Genomic DNA, 13937 nt, shown 5'->3' on the forward strand with positions numbered 1-13937 from the left:
GCCTCGGATGTGGCAGGTTCGAAAAAACGAGGGGTAGCAATAATGTTTCATAAGGCAACTCAAGTGCAAGTTTTGCACTCAAGAAAGGATAAGGAGGGCAGATTTTTGTTACTGCACGTGATGTTGGAGCAGGAGGAATGCACACTGGCTAGTGTATATGCCCCGAACGAGAAGCAAGAAAAATTTTTCCATCGCTTGAGGAGAGAACTACAGGCTTTTGCTAAGGGTAAATTGATTGTGGCTGGCGATTTTAATGCCACCATGCAGCCAGTTATGGATAGATCAGCTCCTCCTGCTCTGACTGATCGTAAAATCTCTTGTGCTTTAAACTGTTTGGTTAATGAGATGGGTTTGTATGATGTTTGGAGAATTGGGAACACCAGGGGGCGGGAATATACCTTTTACTCAACAGTACACCTCTCTTACTCAAGAATTGATTATATTTTCTTGGATAGGACATTGTCGGTTGGAGTGGGGGGGGCCAATATAGGGCATATAACGATCTCTGACCATGCCCCAGTTTGGCTTAATATCCCATCACTGAGGGAGGAACAGCGGGACCGCAGATGGACGATTAACAACTCTTTATTACAAGACCCGGAGCTAGTAGGGAAATTTCTCCCAGTATTAAAAGAATACTTTGACATTAATATTGACTCTGGTCCACCTCTGGGTATAGTTTGGGATGCTTTTAAAGCAGTAGCCAGAGGGTATTTCCTTAAGCAGGCTGGTCAAAGATCTCGAGTTCATAAGGAACGCCTGTCTAAATGTATGCACAAATTGGGAGAATTGGAGCTTAAATATAGAGAGACAGGGGCGACAACAGATTACCGCAGATTGCAGGCTATGAGATTGGAAATAACGAATCTGCATGAGGATAGTTTGAAATTTGTGCATGCAAGGGTTAACCAAGTGTATTACGCAGGTGCTAATAAACCAGGCAGACTATTGGCCACAAAATTACGAAAGATGAGATCAGATAGGCATATATTAAGGATAAGGGGTGCAGGAGGTGAGGTTCTGCACAAATCCACACAGCTCAGAGACTGTTTCGCACAATATTATGAAAAGCTATATCGAGAGGACGCTGCTGTACAGACTGACAAAATAGATGAATATTTGGAGGCGAGGGGTTTGAAGGCTCTTACTGAGACACAACGACTGGACCTTGACAGTCCGGTGGGAGTAGATGAAGTGATTAAGGTTATTAAAACTCTGCCAACGGGGAAAGTGCCGGGGCTAGACGGTTTTACAAGTGAATTTTATAAGACTTTTGCAAACCAACTAGCACCTTATTTGACTTTGATCATTAACTCGGTGAGGGAGGGAGCTGCTCTGCCATCAACTATGTTGGATGCATGGGTGGCAGTAATACCAAAGCCAGGTAAAGATAAAACTGAATGCGCCTCGTATCGCCCAATATCGATACTCAATACAGATGTAAAAATTTTAGCTAAGGTTTTGGCTAATAGGTTGGGGAGAGTGTTGCCTTGCCTAATCCACCCAGATCAGGTAGGCTTTGTAGCCAATAGACAAGCCATGGATAATATTCGGAGAACTGTGGACCTTGTATATGCAACCCGGACGAGAGCCAGTCCGGTGGTCCTATTGGGACTGGACGCCGAGAAAGCCTTTGACCGGGTTCATTGGGGGTATCTTGACAAGGTCCTAGCTAGAGCGGGGATAGGTACCCAATATAGAACCTGGATTGGGGCATTGTATACAGGACCACAAGCTTGTGTGAGGGTGAATGGGGGGCACTCGGCAATGTTCCACCTGGGTAGGGGTACGAGGCAAGGGTGCCCGCTCTCTCCCTTACTCTTCGCCCTGGCAATGGAGCCCCTGGCGGAGGCGATTAGAGAGCACCCAGACATAGTCGGAGTGAAGGTAGGAGGACAGGAATATAAAATAGCGTTGTTTGCGGATGACGTCCTCCTGTCATTGACAAATCCCCAGATCTCCTTACCTAACCTTATGAAAGTGATAAGGGAATATGCTGAAATTTCAGGATATAAACTCAATGCTGGTAAATCCATAGGAATGGCGATGGGGGTGTCATCGAGTGTAATGGAGGCGTTGAGGACATCCTTTCCTTTTAAGTGGGAGGAGAATGCATTAAGTTATCTGGGGGTGAAGATAACTAGTAATATATCCGCGCTGTTTGACAATAACTATCTAGCACTTAAGAGGGAGATACAGAGGGATCTGGACCGGTGGTTGGGTATGGGTTTGTCCTGGTTCGGGCGCATAGCAGCAATTAAAATGAATATCTTGCCCAGACTGCTATACATGTTTCAGGTCTTGCCATTGAGAGTGTCTAGGTCCTTCCTGTCAGGGCTTCAGGACGCTTTGATACGATTCATTTGGAATCATAAAAAACCACGATTGCCCCGAACCTTGTTATACAAGAGCAAGAGGGAAGGTGGTCTGGGAGTTCCCAATCTGACGTGGTACTATTGGGCGGCGCAGGCGAGGGGGGCTATTGACTGGTTTAGGGGTGAGGACCATAAAAGATGGGTGGCTATTGAGCAAGCTTTGGTGGGCTCACGCCCTCTGGGCCATTTAATGTGGCTACCTAGTAAACACAGGGGAAGAGTGGACAGATTCCCTCCCACAGTCCAGGCCACGTTTCATTATTGGGACTCTATGTTCCCGGAACGTTATCCGATAATGTCGGGTTTAGCCCCAATTGCGGATAATCCCCTTTTTATACCAGGTATGTACAGTAGACCTTTTAGTGATTGGGCTGTAACAGGCCTGGAGTTATTAGGGCAACTACATGTGGGTGACAGGGTGACCCCTTTTGAGAATTTGAAGAATGATTACGGGCTTAGCTCCAGCGATCACTATGCCTATTTGCAGCTCCATCATTTTCTTAAGGGGCCCGTGTACGGTACATGTTTAAGGCGTGACACGCATCCGATGGAGGAGGTATGTGTGGACACGAAGCGTACGAGGGGGCTGATATCTTTTATGTATGATTACTTAATGAGGCTTTCAAAACCATATGTATTACATAGACAGAGGTGGGAGCGAGAATTGCAATTTACACTCTCAGAGGCCAATTGGTTGACTTTGGAGAAAAATATCAGGAAGACATCAGGGGCTGTGGCCTTACAAGAAAATGCGGTTAAGGTGTTTTACAGATGGTATTTGACACCCGCTAGGTTACACCACATGAATGCCCAAATACCACGTAGTTGTTGGCGAAATTGCGGGGAGGAGGGAACTGCAGGACACATTTGGTGGAAGTGCCCGAAAGCACAAGCTTATTGGAGAGGAGTTCAGGCACGACTTCAAGGATGGATTGGTAGGTCTGTGCAGTGGCATCCCTCGATCTTTTTGCTGGGGGCGCGACCTGAAGGTCTTGAGTCCCATCAGTGGCTTTTGGTACGTGCCTCCCTTAATGTGGCACGGGTAAACTTAGCTCAAAGCTGGAAGTCCCCCTTGGTTCCCTCAATGGTAAGATGGATAACCAAGGTTCGCCATATTTGTGAAATGGAAAGGTTGACTGCTGTAAAACAAAGAATGTTGCCCAAATGGAAGAGAATCTGGGAACCCTTTTTGACGAAGTGTGTAGAATAACTGAAGTTTTGAATGGGGGACACAAAAAGCGGGAAGACGGGTGGGAGGGAGGAGGGTGGCTTAGGGGGTGAAGGAGGGGGGTAGGGGTTTAAAGTTGGGGTAGATTTAAATGTAAAATTATAAAATGGTTGAAGTATTATAAGCTGCATATTTGACAATGTTAATCTGTTAGTAGTGTTGCAAGTGATATTGAGTAGCGTCACCTGGCTTGATTGTGCATCATCATATTTAGCTGCTGTTATGTAAAGACGGTCAAGCTTGTGTTCGATTGACAAAACTGAATAAAGACTTCTATAAATTAAAAAAAAAAAAACTTAAAAGTAATAATATTGGAAAGGTATGCTTCATGGAATACACAATCTCCAAAGACATTCTATATAATGTACTATATATTACTACTACTACTACTATTTGACATTTGTAAAGCGCTACCAGAGTTGCGCAGCGCTGTACAATTAAAGAAGGACAGTCCCTGCTCAAAGGAGTTTACAATCTAAAGGACAAAAAGTGCAGTCAATCAAGATTGAGGCAGTCTAGATTTCCTGGATAGAGGTACAATGGTTAGGTGCCGAAAACGACATTGAAGAGGTGGGCTTTGAGCAAGGATTTGAAGATGGGTAGGGAGGGGGCTTGGCATATGGGCTCAGGAAGTTTATTCCAAGCATAGGGTGAGGTGAGGCAGAAAGGGCGGAGTCTGGAGTTGGCGGTGGTGGAGAAGGGTACTGAGAGGAGGGATTTGTCCTATGAGCGGAGGTTACGGGTAGGAGCATAAGGGGAGATGAGGGTAGAGAGGTAATGAGGGGCTGCAGATTGAGTGCATTTGTAGGTTAGTAGGAGAAGCTTGAACTGTATGCTCTACTATGTCAAGAAAATTTTGCTTTAAAATGAATTAGAAAACCCAGGGTCATCTTTTGTACAGGTAACACCCATAATGCTAAGAAATTTAATCCCCCCGCACCCCTGTCACCAGTATGACCCAGAATCTCTCTCTCGGGAGGCGGGGATAGGGCTGGGCAGACTTATACGGTCTGTGCCAGAGCCGGTGGTGGGAAGCGGGACTGGTGGTTGGGAGGCGGGGATAGTGCTGGACAGACTTGTACGGTCTGTGCCAGAGCCGGGGTTGGGAGGCAGGACAGACTTGTACGGTCTGTGCCAGAGCCGGGGTTGGGAGGCAGGGCTGGGGAGGTGAGGATAGTGCTGGGCAGACTTATACGGTCTGTGCCTGTGCCAGAGCCGGTGGTTGGGAGGCAGGGATAGTGCGGGGCAGACTTATACGGTCTGTGCCCTGAAGAGCATAGGTACAAATCAAAGTAGGGTATACACAAAAAGCAGCAAATATGAGTTATCTTGTTGGGCAGACTGGATGGACCGTGCAGGTCTTTTTCTGCTGTCATCTACTATGTTACTATGTTACTATGTCTCCATGCACTATTCAGCATCTCAATGCCTCCTTCCCCCTCCCCCCCCCAATTTACCTTCAAAACACTCTTCTGTAGAGCAGCGTCAGTGTACCGGTACAGCTAGGCCTCCTGCAATCTGCTCCCTCTGACTCAGCTTCCTGTTTCCACATGGGTGGGACAGATCGGAAGAAGTGCTTCGGAGCAATATATACAGTATGTATGTGGTGCTGCTACATCTGTATCTCGTTGTGAGAGTGTCAGTAAATTGCTGCTGTTATTGTTGGTTATGACTAGGCATGTGCCTGACTTACATTTATGATATGAGTCTGATTGGCAGGTTTGTTTGTGTATATGTATGTGCACACAATTAATATACATGAGAGAGATTTATATACAATGGAAGCAATGCATATTCATTGTAGATACAGGTACCCTAATGACTAGATTGGGTGTGTTCCTAGGACTGTGTTGAGAAACCCTGGATTAGATAGATGGTACAGTTGGAACAGTTGGAGTGGAGGAGTGGCCTAGTGGTTAGGGTGGTGGACTTTGGTCCTGAGGAACTGAGTTCGATTCCCGGCACAGGCAGCTCCTTGTGACTCTGGGCAAGTCACTTAACCCTCCATTGCCCCATGTAAGCCGCATTGAGCCTGCCATGAGTGGGAAAGCGCGGGGTACAAATGTAACAATAAATAAATAAATAAATACCCATGTGCTGGTTCTATGGAAAAAAGACTAGCTATGGTGAGGGAAAAGGATCCCAGAGGAAAGGAGGCCCCCCTAAAATGTGATATATATATTTCTCCCATTTATTAGGTCTTTGCAAAGATAATTAGAGAACAAACTTCAAGATAATTACTCTATAATCACTACAGTACTGTGCAACTGGCAGTAAAGTATGGGTTTGAGAAAGCTTATAGTTCATCGTCTTTGGCTTCTTGCCAAGACATTCAGATTCCAAGAATTGTCCATATACTATACAAAATAAATATCTAGGTTTCTTCAAGACTTTTACACTGTTCTACACAGAGAGTGTTCAAGTTAACTGAGCGGCTTGAGGGTAACGCTAAAATGGTAATTGAATTAAAAACTGGTTGACTGGTAGGTGACAATGGATAGCGGAAAATTAAGTTTACTTAAAGCAAAGCAGGGTCTTCAGTGGAGTGCTTCAGGAATTCTGTCCTATGCTTAGTTCTGTACAATGTGCTTGTGTTTGTATTAATTTGATATGGCACCAGTTGTATCGTGGTGCTTTACAATAAAATTAGTAATTAAAGCAAGAGAAATAACAAGAATTAATAAAACCTCTGACAACATAGTCATAAATAAGTACTAAAATAAAATTAAAAAAAAGACAAATAAGCAAAATAGACAAAACCACTGGAAAGTACATATAAAATGAGGGTAAGATTCCAATCTTAAAATCAAATTTACAAAGAAAACAAAAGGGTAGATATAAAAACAACTGTTGCATACAGTAGCTGCTTCCGAGAAGCACAAAGGCCCCAAAATACATGAATGCTTAGGTATTTTCATATGCCAGAGCAAACAACCAAGATTTTAAACTAGTTGTAAAGGTCTAAAATACAAACTATTACATGCATCCTGCTTTTCCTACATTGGCACTCAGTTGTGGAATGCATTACCACACTGAAACCTTCTGCCCAGTGTGCTGCTGCGGCTCGGAAAGCGAATAGAATGTTGGGTATTATTAGGAAAGGTATGGAAAACAGGTGTGAGGATGTTATAATGCCGTTATATCGCTCCATGGTGCGACCGCACCTTGAGTGTTGTGTTCAGTTCTGGTCGCTGCATCTCAAGAAAGATATAGTGGACTTGGAAAAGGTGCAGCGAGGGCGACAAAAATGATAGCGGGGATGGGACAACTTCCCTATGAAGAAAGACTAAGGAGGCTAGGGCTTTTCAGCTTGGAGAAGAGACGGCTGAGGGGAGACATGATAGAGGTATATAAAATATTGAGTGGAATGGAACAGGTGGATGTGAAGCGTCTGTTCACGCTTTCCAAAAATACTAGGACTAGGGGGCATGCGATGAAACTACAGTGTAGTAAATTTAAAACAAATCGGAGAAAATGTTTCTTCACCCAACGCGTAAACTCTGGAATTCGTTGCCGGAGAACGTGGTGAAGGCGGTTAGCTTGGCAGAGTTTAAAAGGGGGTTAGACGGTTTCCTAAAGGACAAGTCCATAAACTGCTACTAAATGGACTTGGGAAAAATCCACAATTCCGGGAATGACATGTATAAAATGTTAGTACGTTTGGGTAGCTTGCCAGGTGCCCTTGGCCTGGATTGGCCGCTGTCGTGGACGGGATGCTGGGCTCGATGGACCCTTGGTCTTTTCCCAGTGTGGCATTACTTATGTACTTATGTCCTCTACTTGGCTCACTTTTATTACATAGAGCAGTGATTTAACCTATTGTGATGTCATAGTGGCTCATTCCACCAATAAGAGCCAACCTCATTAGTGATGTCACAATGGCTTGATTGTATAGAATGTTTGTACGTTTGGGAAGCTCGCCAGGTGCCCTTGGCCTGGATTGGCCGCTGTCGTGGACGGGATGCTGGGCTCGATGGACCTTTGGTCTTTTCCCAGTGTGGCATTACTTATGTACTTATGATCTGAAAACTATTTATGACTTAACCAACTTTCAAAAAAAACTAAAAACTTATCTCTTTAATCAGGTTTATCATAATTAATCAATTATAAGAACTGTATAACATTATTACTTCTTGATAGTTTATCTGTTTTCTGATGTCTATATAGATTTTACCCTTCTATGTTACATCTATTTCTTTATGTAATTCATTTGTTTACTTATGATGATTGATGCCTGTCATGTTGTAATATTGTAAGCCACATTGAGACTGCAAATAGGTGGGAAAATGTGGGATGCAAATGCAATAAAATAGATAAATATTCTTCCCTGAGTTCCCGAGGAATCAAATTCCGCAAAGAAGGAGCAAGCACAAAAAATGCTGAACGTGTCACTTCAAGTCAAACAAAAGAAGGTAACAGGATATGAAGACCCGGCTACAAGAATCTCAGTTGACAGAATGAGGAATATGGGATAAAAAGGGAAATTGAGATCAGTCACGCAATGTGAAATAACAAAGGTTTTAAACTTTTAACCCATTGAACAAAAGGGAGCCAGTACAACTCCTTGAGAAGGGAAATAATGTGATCCTCTCTTCTTGGCTCAGGAAAGCATCCTAACGGCAGTATTTAGAACAATTTGTAGGCATCTTCTTGGGTTAAACTTGGATATTGAGAATTACAATAATCTAAGTGGTTTATGATCAAGGCCTGAACAAGTGTACAAAGGTCATTGAATTCCAAAAGGTTTTAGAAGACCTAAGCCTATGAAGTCGGAAAGGAGTTTTTCACAGTTGCTGTAAAATCTGAGACCTGAAGGTGAGGTGGTTGTTCAACAATTCTGAGAATAGTGACTATATCTTTTAGAGAACTACATGAGCCACAAATACAAGGTCCCTCAAGAACTAGATAGCTTTAGAGCTTTAGATTTCTGTGAGGTAAACTTCAGTTTATGATGAAAGAGCCAATTGGTGACGGTGTCAAGGCAGTCATTCGAGATGATTAAGATATACTATATCAATAGAAGCAGGAGCAGACCAGTTGAATGTCATTGTGATATATATATATTTTTTTTTTTTTTTTGACACCCAACAAACAGGACTTAATAAGGATCTGGGTTTTCTGACCCATTATAAACCATAAAGCTGTATTTCTCTGTTTATTACCCTCCTCTCACCTACCAACACCCATCCTGTTAGAATATCAATGAAATGCTTTGATGTTCCCATGCATACCCCCACCCTCCCACTCTGTCAGACTTTCAAAGTAATTCTGTGATGTTTCTCTTATATATACTATCTGCTACCACATTTGCTTATTTCCGATCTGATGAAGAAGGGCAACCTTCGAAAGCTAATCAAGAAATGTATTAAGTTATGTCCAATAAAAAAGGTGGTATCTTATTTTCTTTTCCATGTTTTATTTTGTTTAATTTCTATTGATAACCTTTAAGAGTGGACTAACACGGCTACCACACCTCTCTACTTAAGATGTTAGTGGATAGAAACCAGGATAGTAGCACAAAAGTAAGCACTTGGGCAAAAGAGAAGTAAGATCTTTCAGGAGAAGTTGAATCCTAAAGCAGGAATTCCCAAACTATGGGCCTCTTTTACTAAGCCGCGCTAGCAATTCCCGGCGCGGCAAATGGCGTGGAAGCCCATTCAGTTCCTATGAGTTAGTAAAAGGAGCCCTATATGTGAGAAAGGCAATGTAAAGATGTTGAAAACTTTGTCTGAAGAGCAGGAGGAAATTTTTGTTGTGCGTAATTGAGAAGGAAGAGGATAAGAGATACTTTAGAGTTCGAAGTGAATTAAAGGGAGTAGGGTGAACATTTAAGATGATGAAGCACTCCCTTATTTGACAGACTGACCCCTAGTAGCACATCCTATCATAAATCTAGGGGTCAGGTGCCACCATTTTGGATGATAGTGGTGGGATGGAGAAGATGTCATTGGATTCCCCTCTCCCCAAGACCAAGTAAGTAGTATTGGTCCATGGAGGGGCAAGTTGGAACAACACTAGAGGTTCTATGGTCGAGGGCCTCCCTGTATCAGCTGCCCTGGACCAGATGGCCCTGGAGGAGGAGGGGGCCCTTATTTTGTCCTCCCACTTGGGCCATTGGGGATGGGCTGGAGTTCTGAGATGAACCGTGTCATCTGAGTTAGTGTGTCACACTTCACCCTCAGGTGACCCTTTGCTCCCACATCATCTTTTCTCTAGCCCTAAGCTCAGTGGTTGTGGTTACGGTGGAGACCAAAATGGTAACAATTCATAAAAGTATAAGACAAGGACAGAGGATCCCAACTGACAGTGAGCAGATTAATATGCACGTTATTCCCACGCAAATTGGTCTTACTGATAGAGGTAGGTTTTGAGAATTGGCCCCTCAGTCATCGCACAACAGTGACACATGGGCCTGTGATTGCAGGGTTCTGTCCCACAACTCAGGAGCATTGCTCCGATAACTGAATTAAATAAGTTGTGAGAGGATATAAAGCAGAGGGAAAATCCCTGGGCAGTTACAAATGAAGGCTGGCACCGGATTCCAGCCCTGGTTCTACTTAAGCTTGAAGCTCTATCAGTTTTGGGGGAACAAACATTTACCAGTTGTTTTTGTTCTATGAAAAATATTATCAAGACCTGAATTTTTATTAGTTATCTATCTAATGATTTTGATGCATAGCATATGGCTTTTTTTTTTTTTGTAACAGTGGTTGAAAAGTGGGATGAAAACCTTCATGAAAAAAGCAGCAAAAAGGATGGGACACAAAAGCGATATTACTTTGAAAATCTGAAAATCTGCGTGCCACAAATCAAGCTGAGCGTGTTCACCTCCAACAAACTACCTCCGGACCTGAAGGCAAGCTGGTATACAATGCGAAAGAAATATGTTGTGCCCAAATGTTTCCAGATTAGAACCGATTTATATGACCGGCTTCATTAGCAGGCCTACCACTGCTCATTGGTACTTAGGGGCTCAGGACTTGGGGAATGACATGAGTGGAGGAACTGGATTTAAAAACTAGGCCAGTACTCTGCTGTATTCTGTCTGCTCCAGTTTCTTCCCTCCCCTTCTGATCTCTGCAGGCTGCTGCCTGGGAGGAAAGAACTGTTTTCTGAAGGACACCACCTCCTGGGGCCTGCAGGACTCTGGGCACAATACAGGACAGCAGCAGAACCTGGCAATTGTCTGTTCTATTAGAGCCCAAACGAAACCAGGATCTTTGGTTTCTGCCATAACATAACAATACAATTTATATTCCACAGTCGACCTCGCAATTCTACACAGATTACATACAATATTAAGAAACTGGAGAGTCACCAGGAAGCAGGGGCGTAGTCAGAGAACAGATTTTGGGTGAGCCTAGGCAAGAATTGGGTGGGCACCAAGTGTTCCCCTCCCCCCCCCCCCCAAAAAAAAAAAAAAATCTCAGCTGGTGGGAAAAAACGCTTCTTTCCACCTTTGCAGCAGGAATGCACTGAAAACTGAGCATGCGCAGGTGCCTGTGTTGTGGAGAGTAGCATTTTCTTTACCATCAGGGGGAAATCTTCAGCTGGCAGAGCTTGGGATTCCCACCAGTTACCACTAAACCTGTGCTACTGTTGGGTGGGCCTGAGCCATAAATGGGTGGGCTCTGGCCCACCCAAGCCCACCTGTGGCTACGCCACTGCCAGGAAGTACAGTATCCAAGATAAAAACTAACAATTATTCCCTAATCAGTGTAAACTGAATCTGTGGCTGAAATTAGCCACTCGGTTTTAGCAGAAGCCGAAGCCAAAAACGAAACTGCGCCTCCTGAGTCCCTCCCCCCCCCCTCCTCCTGCGGAAGCCCCCCACCCAGACTCGGACATGCGCACAGCCAGCCCCAGATGAAAATGACTTCTGGGTTTGCTCTTGCTCGTGCTAGTTCCAGTCTTAAGATGGCTGCTGGGACCTCTCGTGGTAGTCTCGGAAGCCATTTTCACCTTGAGCTGGTCGTGCACAGGAGTGAATGGGGATGCTTGTGCACCCACTACCCACCAATGAAAGGTAGACCCAGGAGGGAGCTGCCACTGGGGGAGGGGGAGGGAACGCTCAGGAGGGAGCATGTCTGGAAGGGTTCTGCCGCTGGCAAGTTCATTTTCTGCTTTGGGGAAGGGAAGTTTCAGTTTTAGCCGAATATACACGCATTTTTAGCCAAAAACCGAACCCAAATTTCAGGCCAGTTTCGGAGCCTAATCCAAAACTGAAATTCTGTGAGCCTCTACATGCAATTTAACTATTCTGTATCTTGTAATTTTAATTATTGTTAGCACAATTATTATTTTTTATTTTTAACACGGCTTTCTTTGAGGGGATACTGAGTACCGGCACCTTTTCCATTGTCTGCTACAATTGACCCGTGATCCCCAAGTTTTAACGAAAGAGCTCAGGCTCTACACACCAATTCTGCCTTGTCATAGATTCTGTGACTGGTTGCAGGGGGCTTGGCTATTGTGAGGTGGGTCCCGCAGTGATCACCCCCACCCCTGAAGGGTGACCTGGCATTTGAGTACCGGCACCTTTTTCGCCAGAAAAAAATGACCTGATTTTTAACTACTTTTGTATAGTGCGTCTGTTGTAGAAATCCAAAAAGGTACCTGTTTTATAAAGGAAACATAAGCACGTTTGCGCCCTTACAAAGCAGACTTCCAGAACCAGCCCCAGCCCCAGTATCACGCAAATCTTCACAGCCAAATGTATACCCCCTTTGAAGATTAGGATTTTTTTTTTTACACACAAAATAGTGATTGTAATTTTATTTTACAGTTACAAGCTTTAAAAAGAACACTTCCAAGGTTCTGATGCTGGTCCATTTTGTCCCTAGTCAGAATATGTTTGTGGACTGCTGGCAAAACACAGTTGTCGTCTCCCACCCCCCCTACCCCTCCAATATTCAAAAGCATTCAACGGGCCAGGATTGGCATCTCATAGCTATTCAGCGATATTCAGTGGGGGATAGCCGGCTATCTCCCATTGAATATCGCCAGTTAGCAGCTAGCGTATAGCCGGTTATATCAGACGATATAACCAGATCACCTCCGATTTTCAGCCCCACTTCAGCAGCTATATTTGGCTGTGTGAATACAAGGGATATCTTTGGCCAGTTTGGACAGAACCGGCTAAGTCCGATCGACTTAGCCAGTTATGTTCAAACCAGCCAAAACTAAATCGGATAATCAATGCTGGTCACCAGAAACGGCCCAGCATTAAATATCTGGGGTAAGTACATAAGTATTGCCATACTGGGAAAGACCAAAGGTCCATGCAGCCCAGCATCCTGTTTCCAACAGTGGCCAATCCAGGTCACAGATATCCGGCAAGATCCCCAAAATGTGGCGTTCCTAGGGGGGCTGATACCCGGGGCGGATCGCCGATGCGCGTGCGTTCCTAGGGGTTACACCCGGGGCAGAGAAGAAGCATGGAACGAACGGAGAACAGACGCGCGCGGCACCCCCCCCCCCCCCCCCCAGCGGCATGCACTTGGGGCGGACCGCACCCACCGCCCCCCCCCCCCCCCCCCCACAGGAACGCCACTGTCCCCAAGTCCATTTAATAACGGTCTATGACTGCATAAGTTAGCTTGGTGTTATCTTATTTTCTGTATTTGTTTTATTTCTATTTGTTAATTTGTAAAGTGGTGATTGTTAGTTTTTTCAAATTTACATCTGCTAACTTTATATTTTGCACAATACTGGGGAACATTTTCTGTTTCTGTGGTGTTGAATTGTATGCAGAATCTGGCTTCTTGGGGTTCAGTTTAATTTTTGTCTAAATATAAAGTTTGTGGTTACTTATTCTATAGTGGATTAAGGTGTGTCTGTGAAAAAGACATGGCTTTCAGTTGGCATTGACTGTGCAGGATCGACGATCTATACTATTCTGTCTGGTTTAGTTTTTACAATAGGTGAAATGATGTTCTAATGCTCACTGCAGTGTTTAAGATGCTTCCTTTTCCTAGGTACACCCTTATGTGACTCTTAGAAATTACTGCTTATGGTATGGTAGAATTGCTCTATAGGTCCTGAGTGTTTTGTATTCTCAGTATGACCTAGTAATGGATTTTGGAGGAGAGTGTTAAAAAATGACCGACCCTGGGTGTCAAATGCGCTGGTTGTAGTTCTTTGATTTCTGGGTTTTAGCGTTGGTTTCATTGAGAAGGGTTGTTACATATATGTTTATTTCAGGGTTTTGTGTTAAATTCACAGAGGGGCCCATTTATTAATGTGCACTAAGATTTTGCAGTTGCCATGGGTTAATGGCCAAAATTAACGAGCAGTGACTATGAAGTCTCTGTGTCAACTGTTGGGGGAGTTCC

At 44.2% G+C, this 13937-nt stretch overlaps 1 protein-coding gene across 3 annotated transcripts in view; it reads left to right on the forward strand.

Moving 5' to 3' along the window:
* The window catches only part of VPS13D (vacuolar protein sorting 13 homolog D), a 386590-nt gene that overhangs the window by 218142 nt on the left and 154511 nt on the right, over positions 1-13937 (forward strand). For all 3 annotated transcript variants that reach the window (XM_030185614.1, XM_030185615.1, XM_030185616.1), the window contains one exon: positions 10311-10459. In XM_030185614.1, coding sequence (XP_030041474.1) covers positions 10311-10459 — 149 coding nt within the window. The remainder of the gene's footprint in view (positions 1-10310; positions 10460-13937) is intronic.

This window comes from Microcaecilia unicolor, chromosome 13 (assembly GCF_901765095.1).
Source record: "Microcaecilia unicolor chromosome 13, aMicUni1.1, whole genome shotgun sequence".
Lineage (NCBI taxonomy): Eukaryota > Metazoa > Chordata > Amphibia > Gymnophiona > Siphonopidae > Microcaecilia > Microcaecilia unicolor.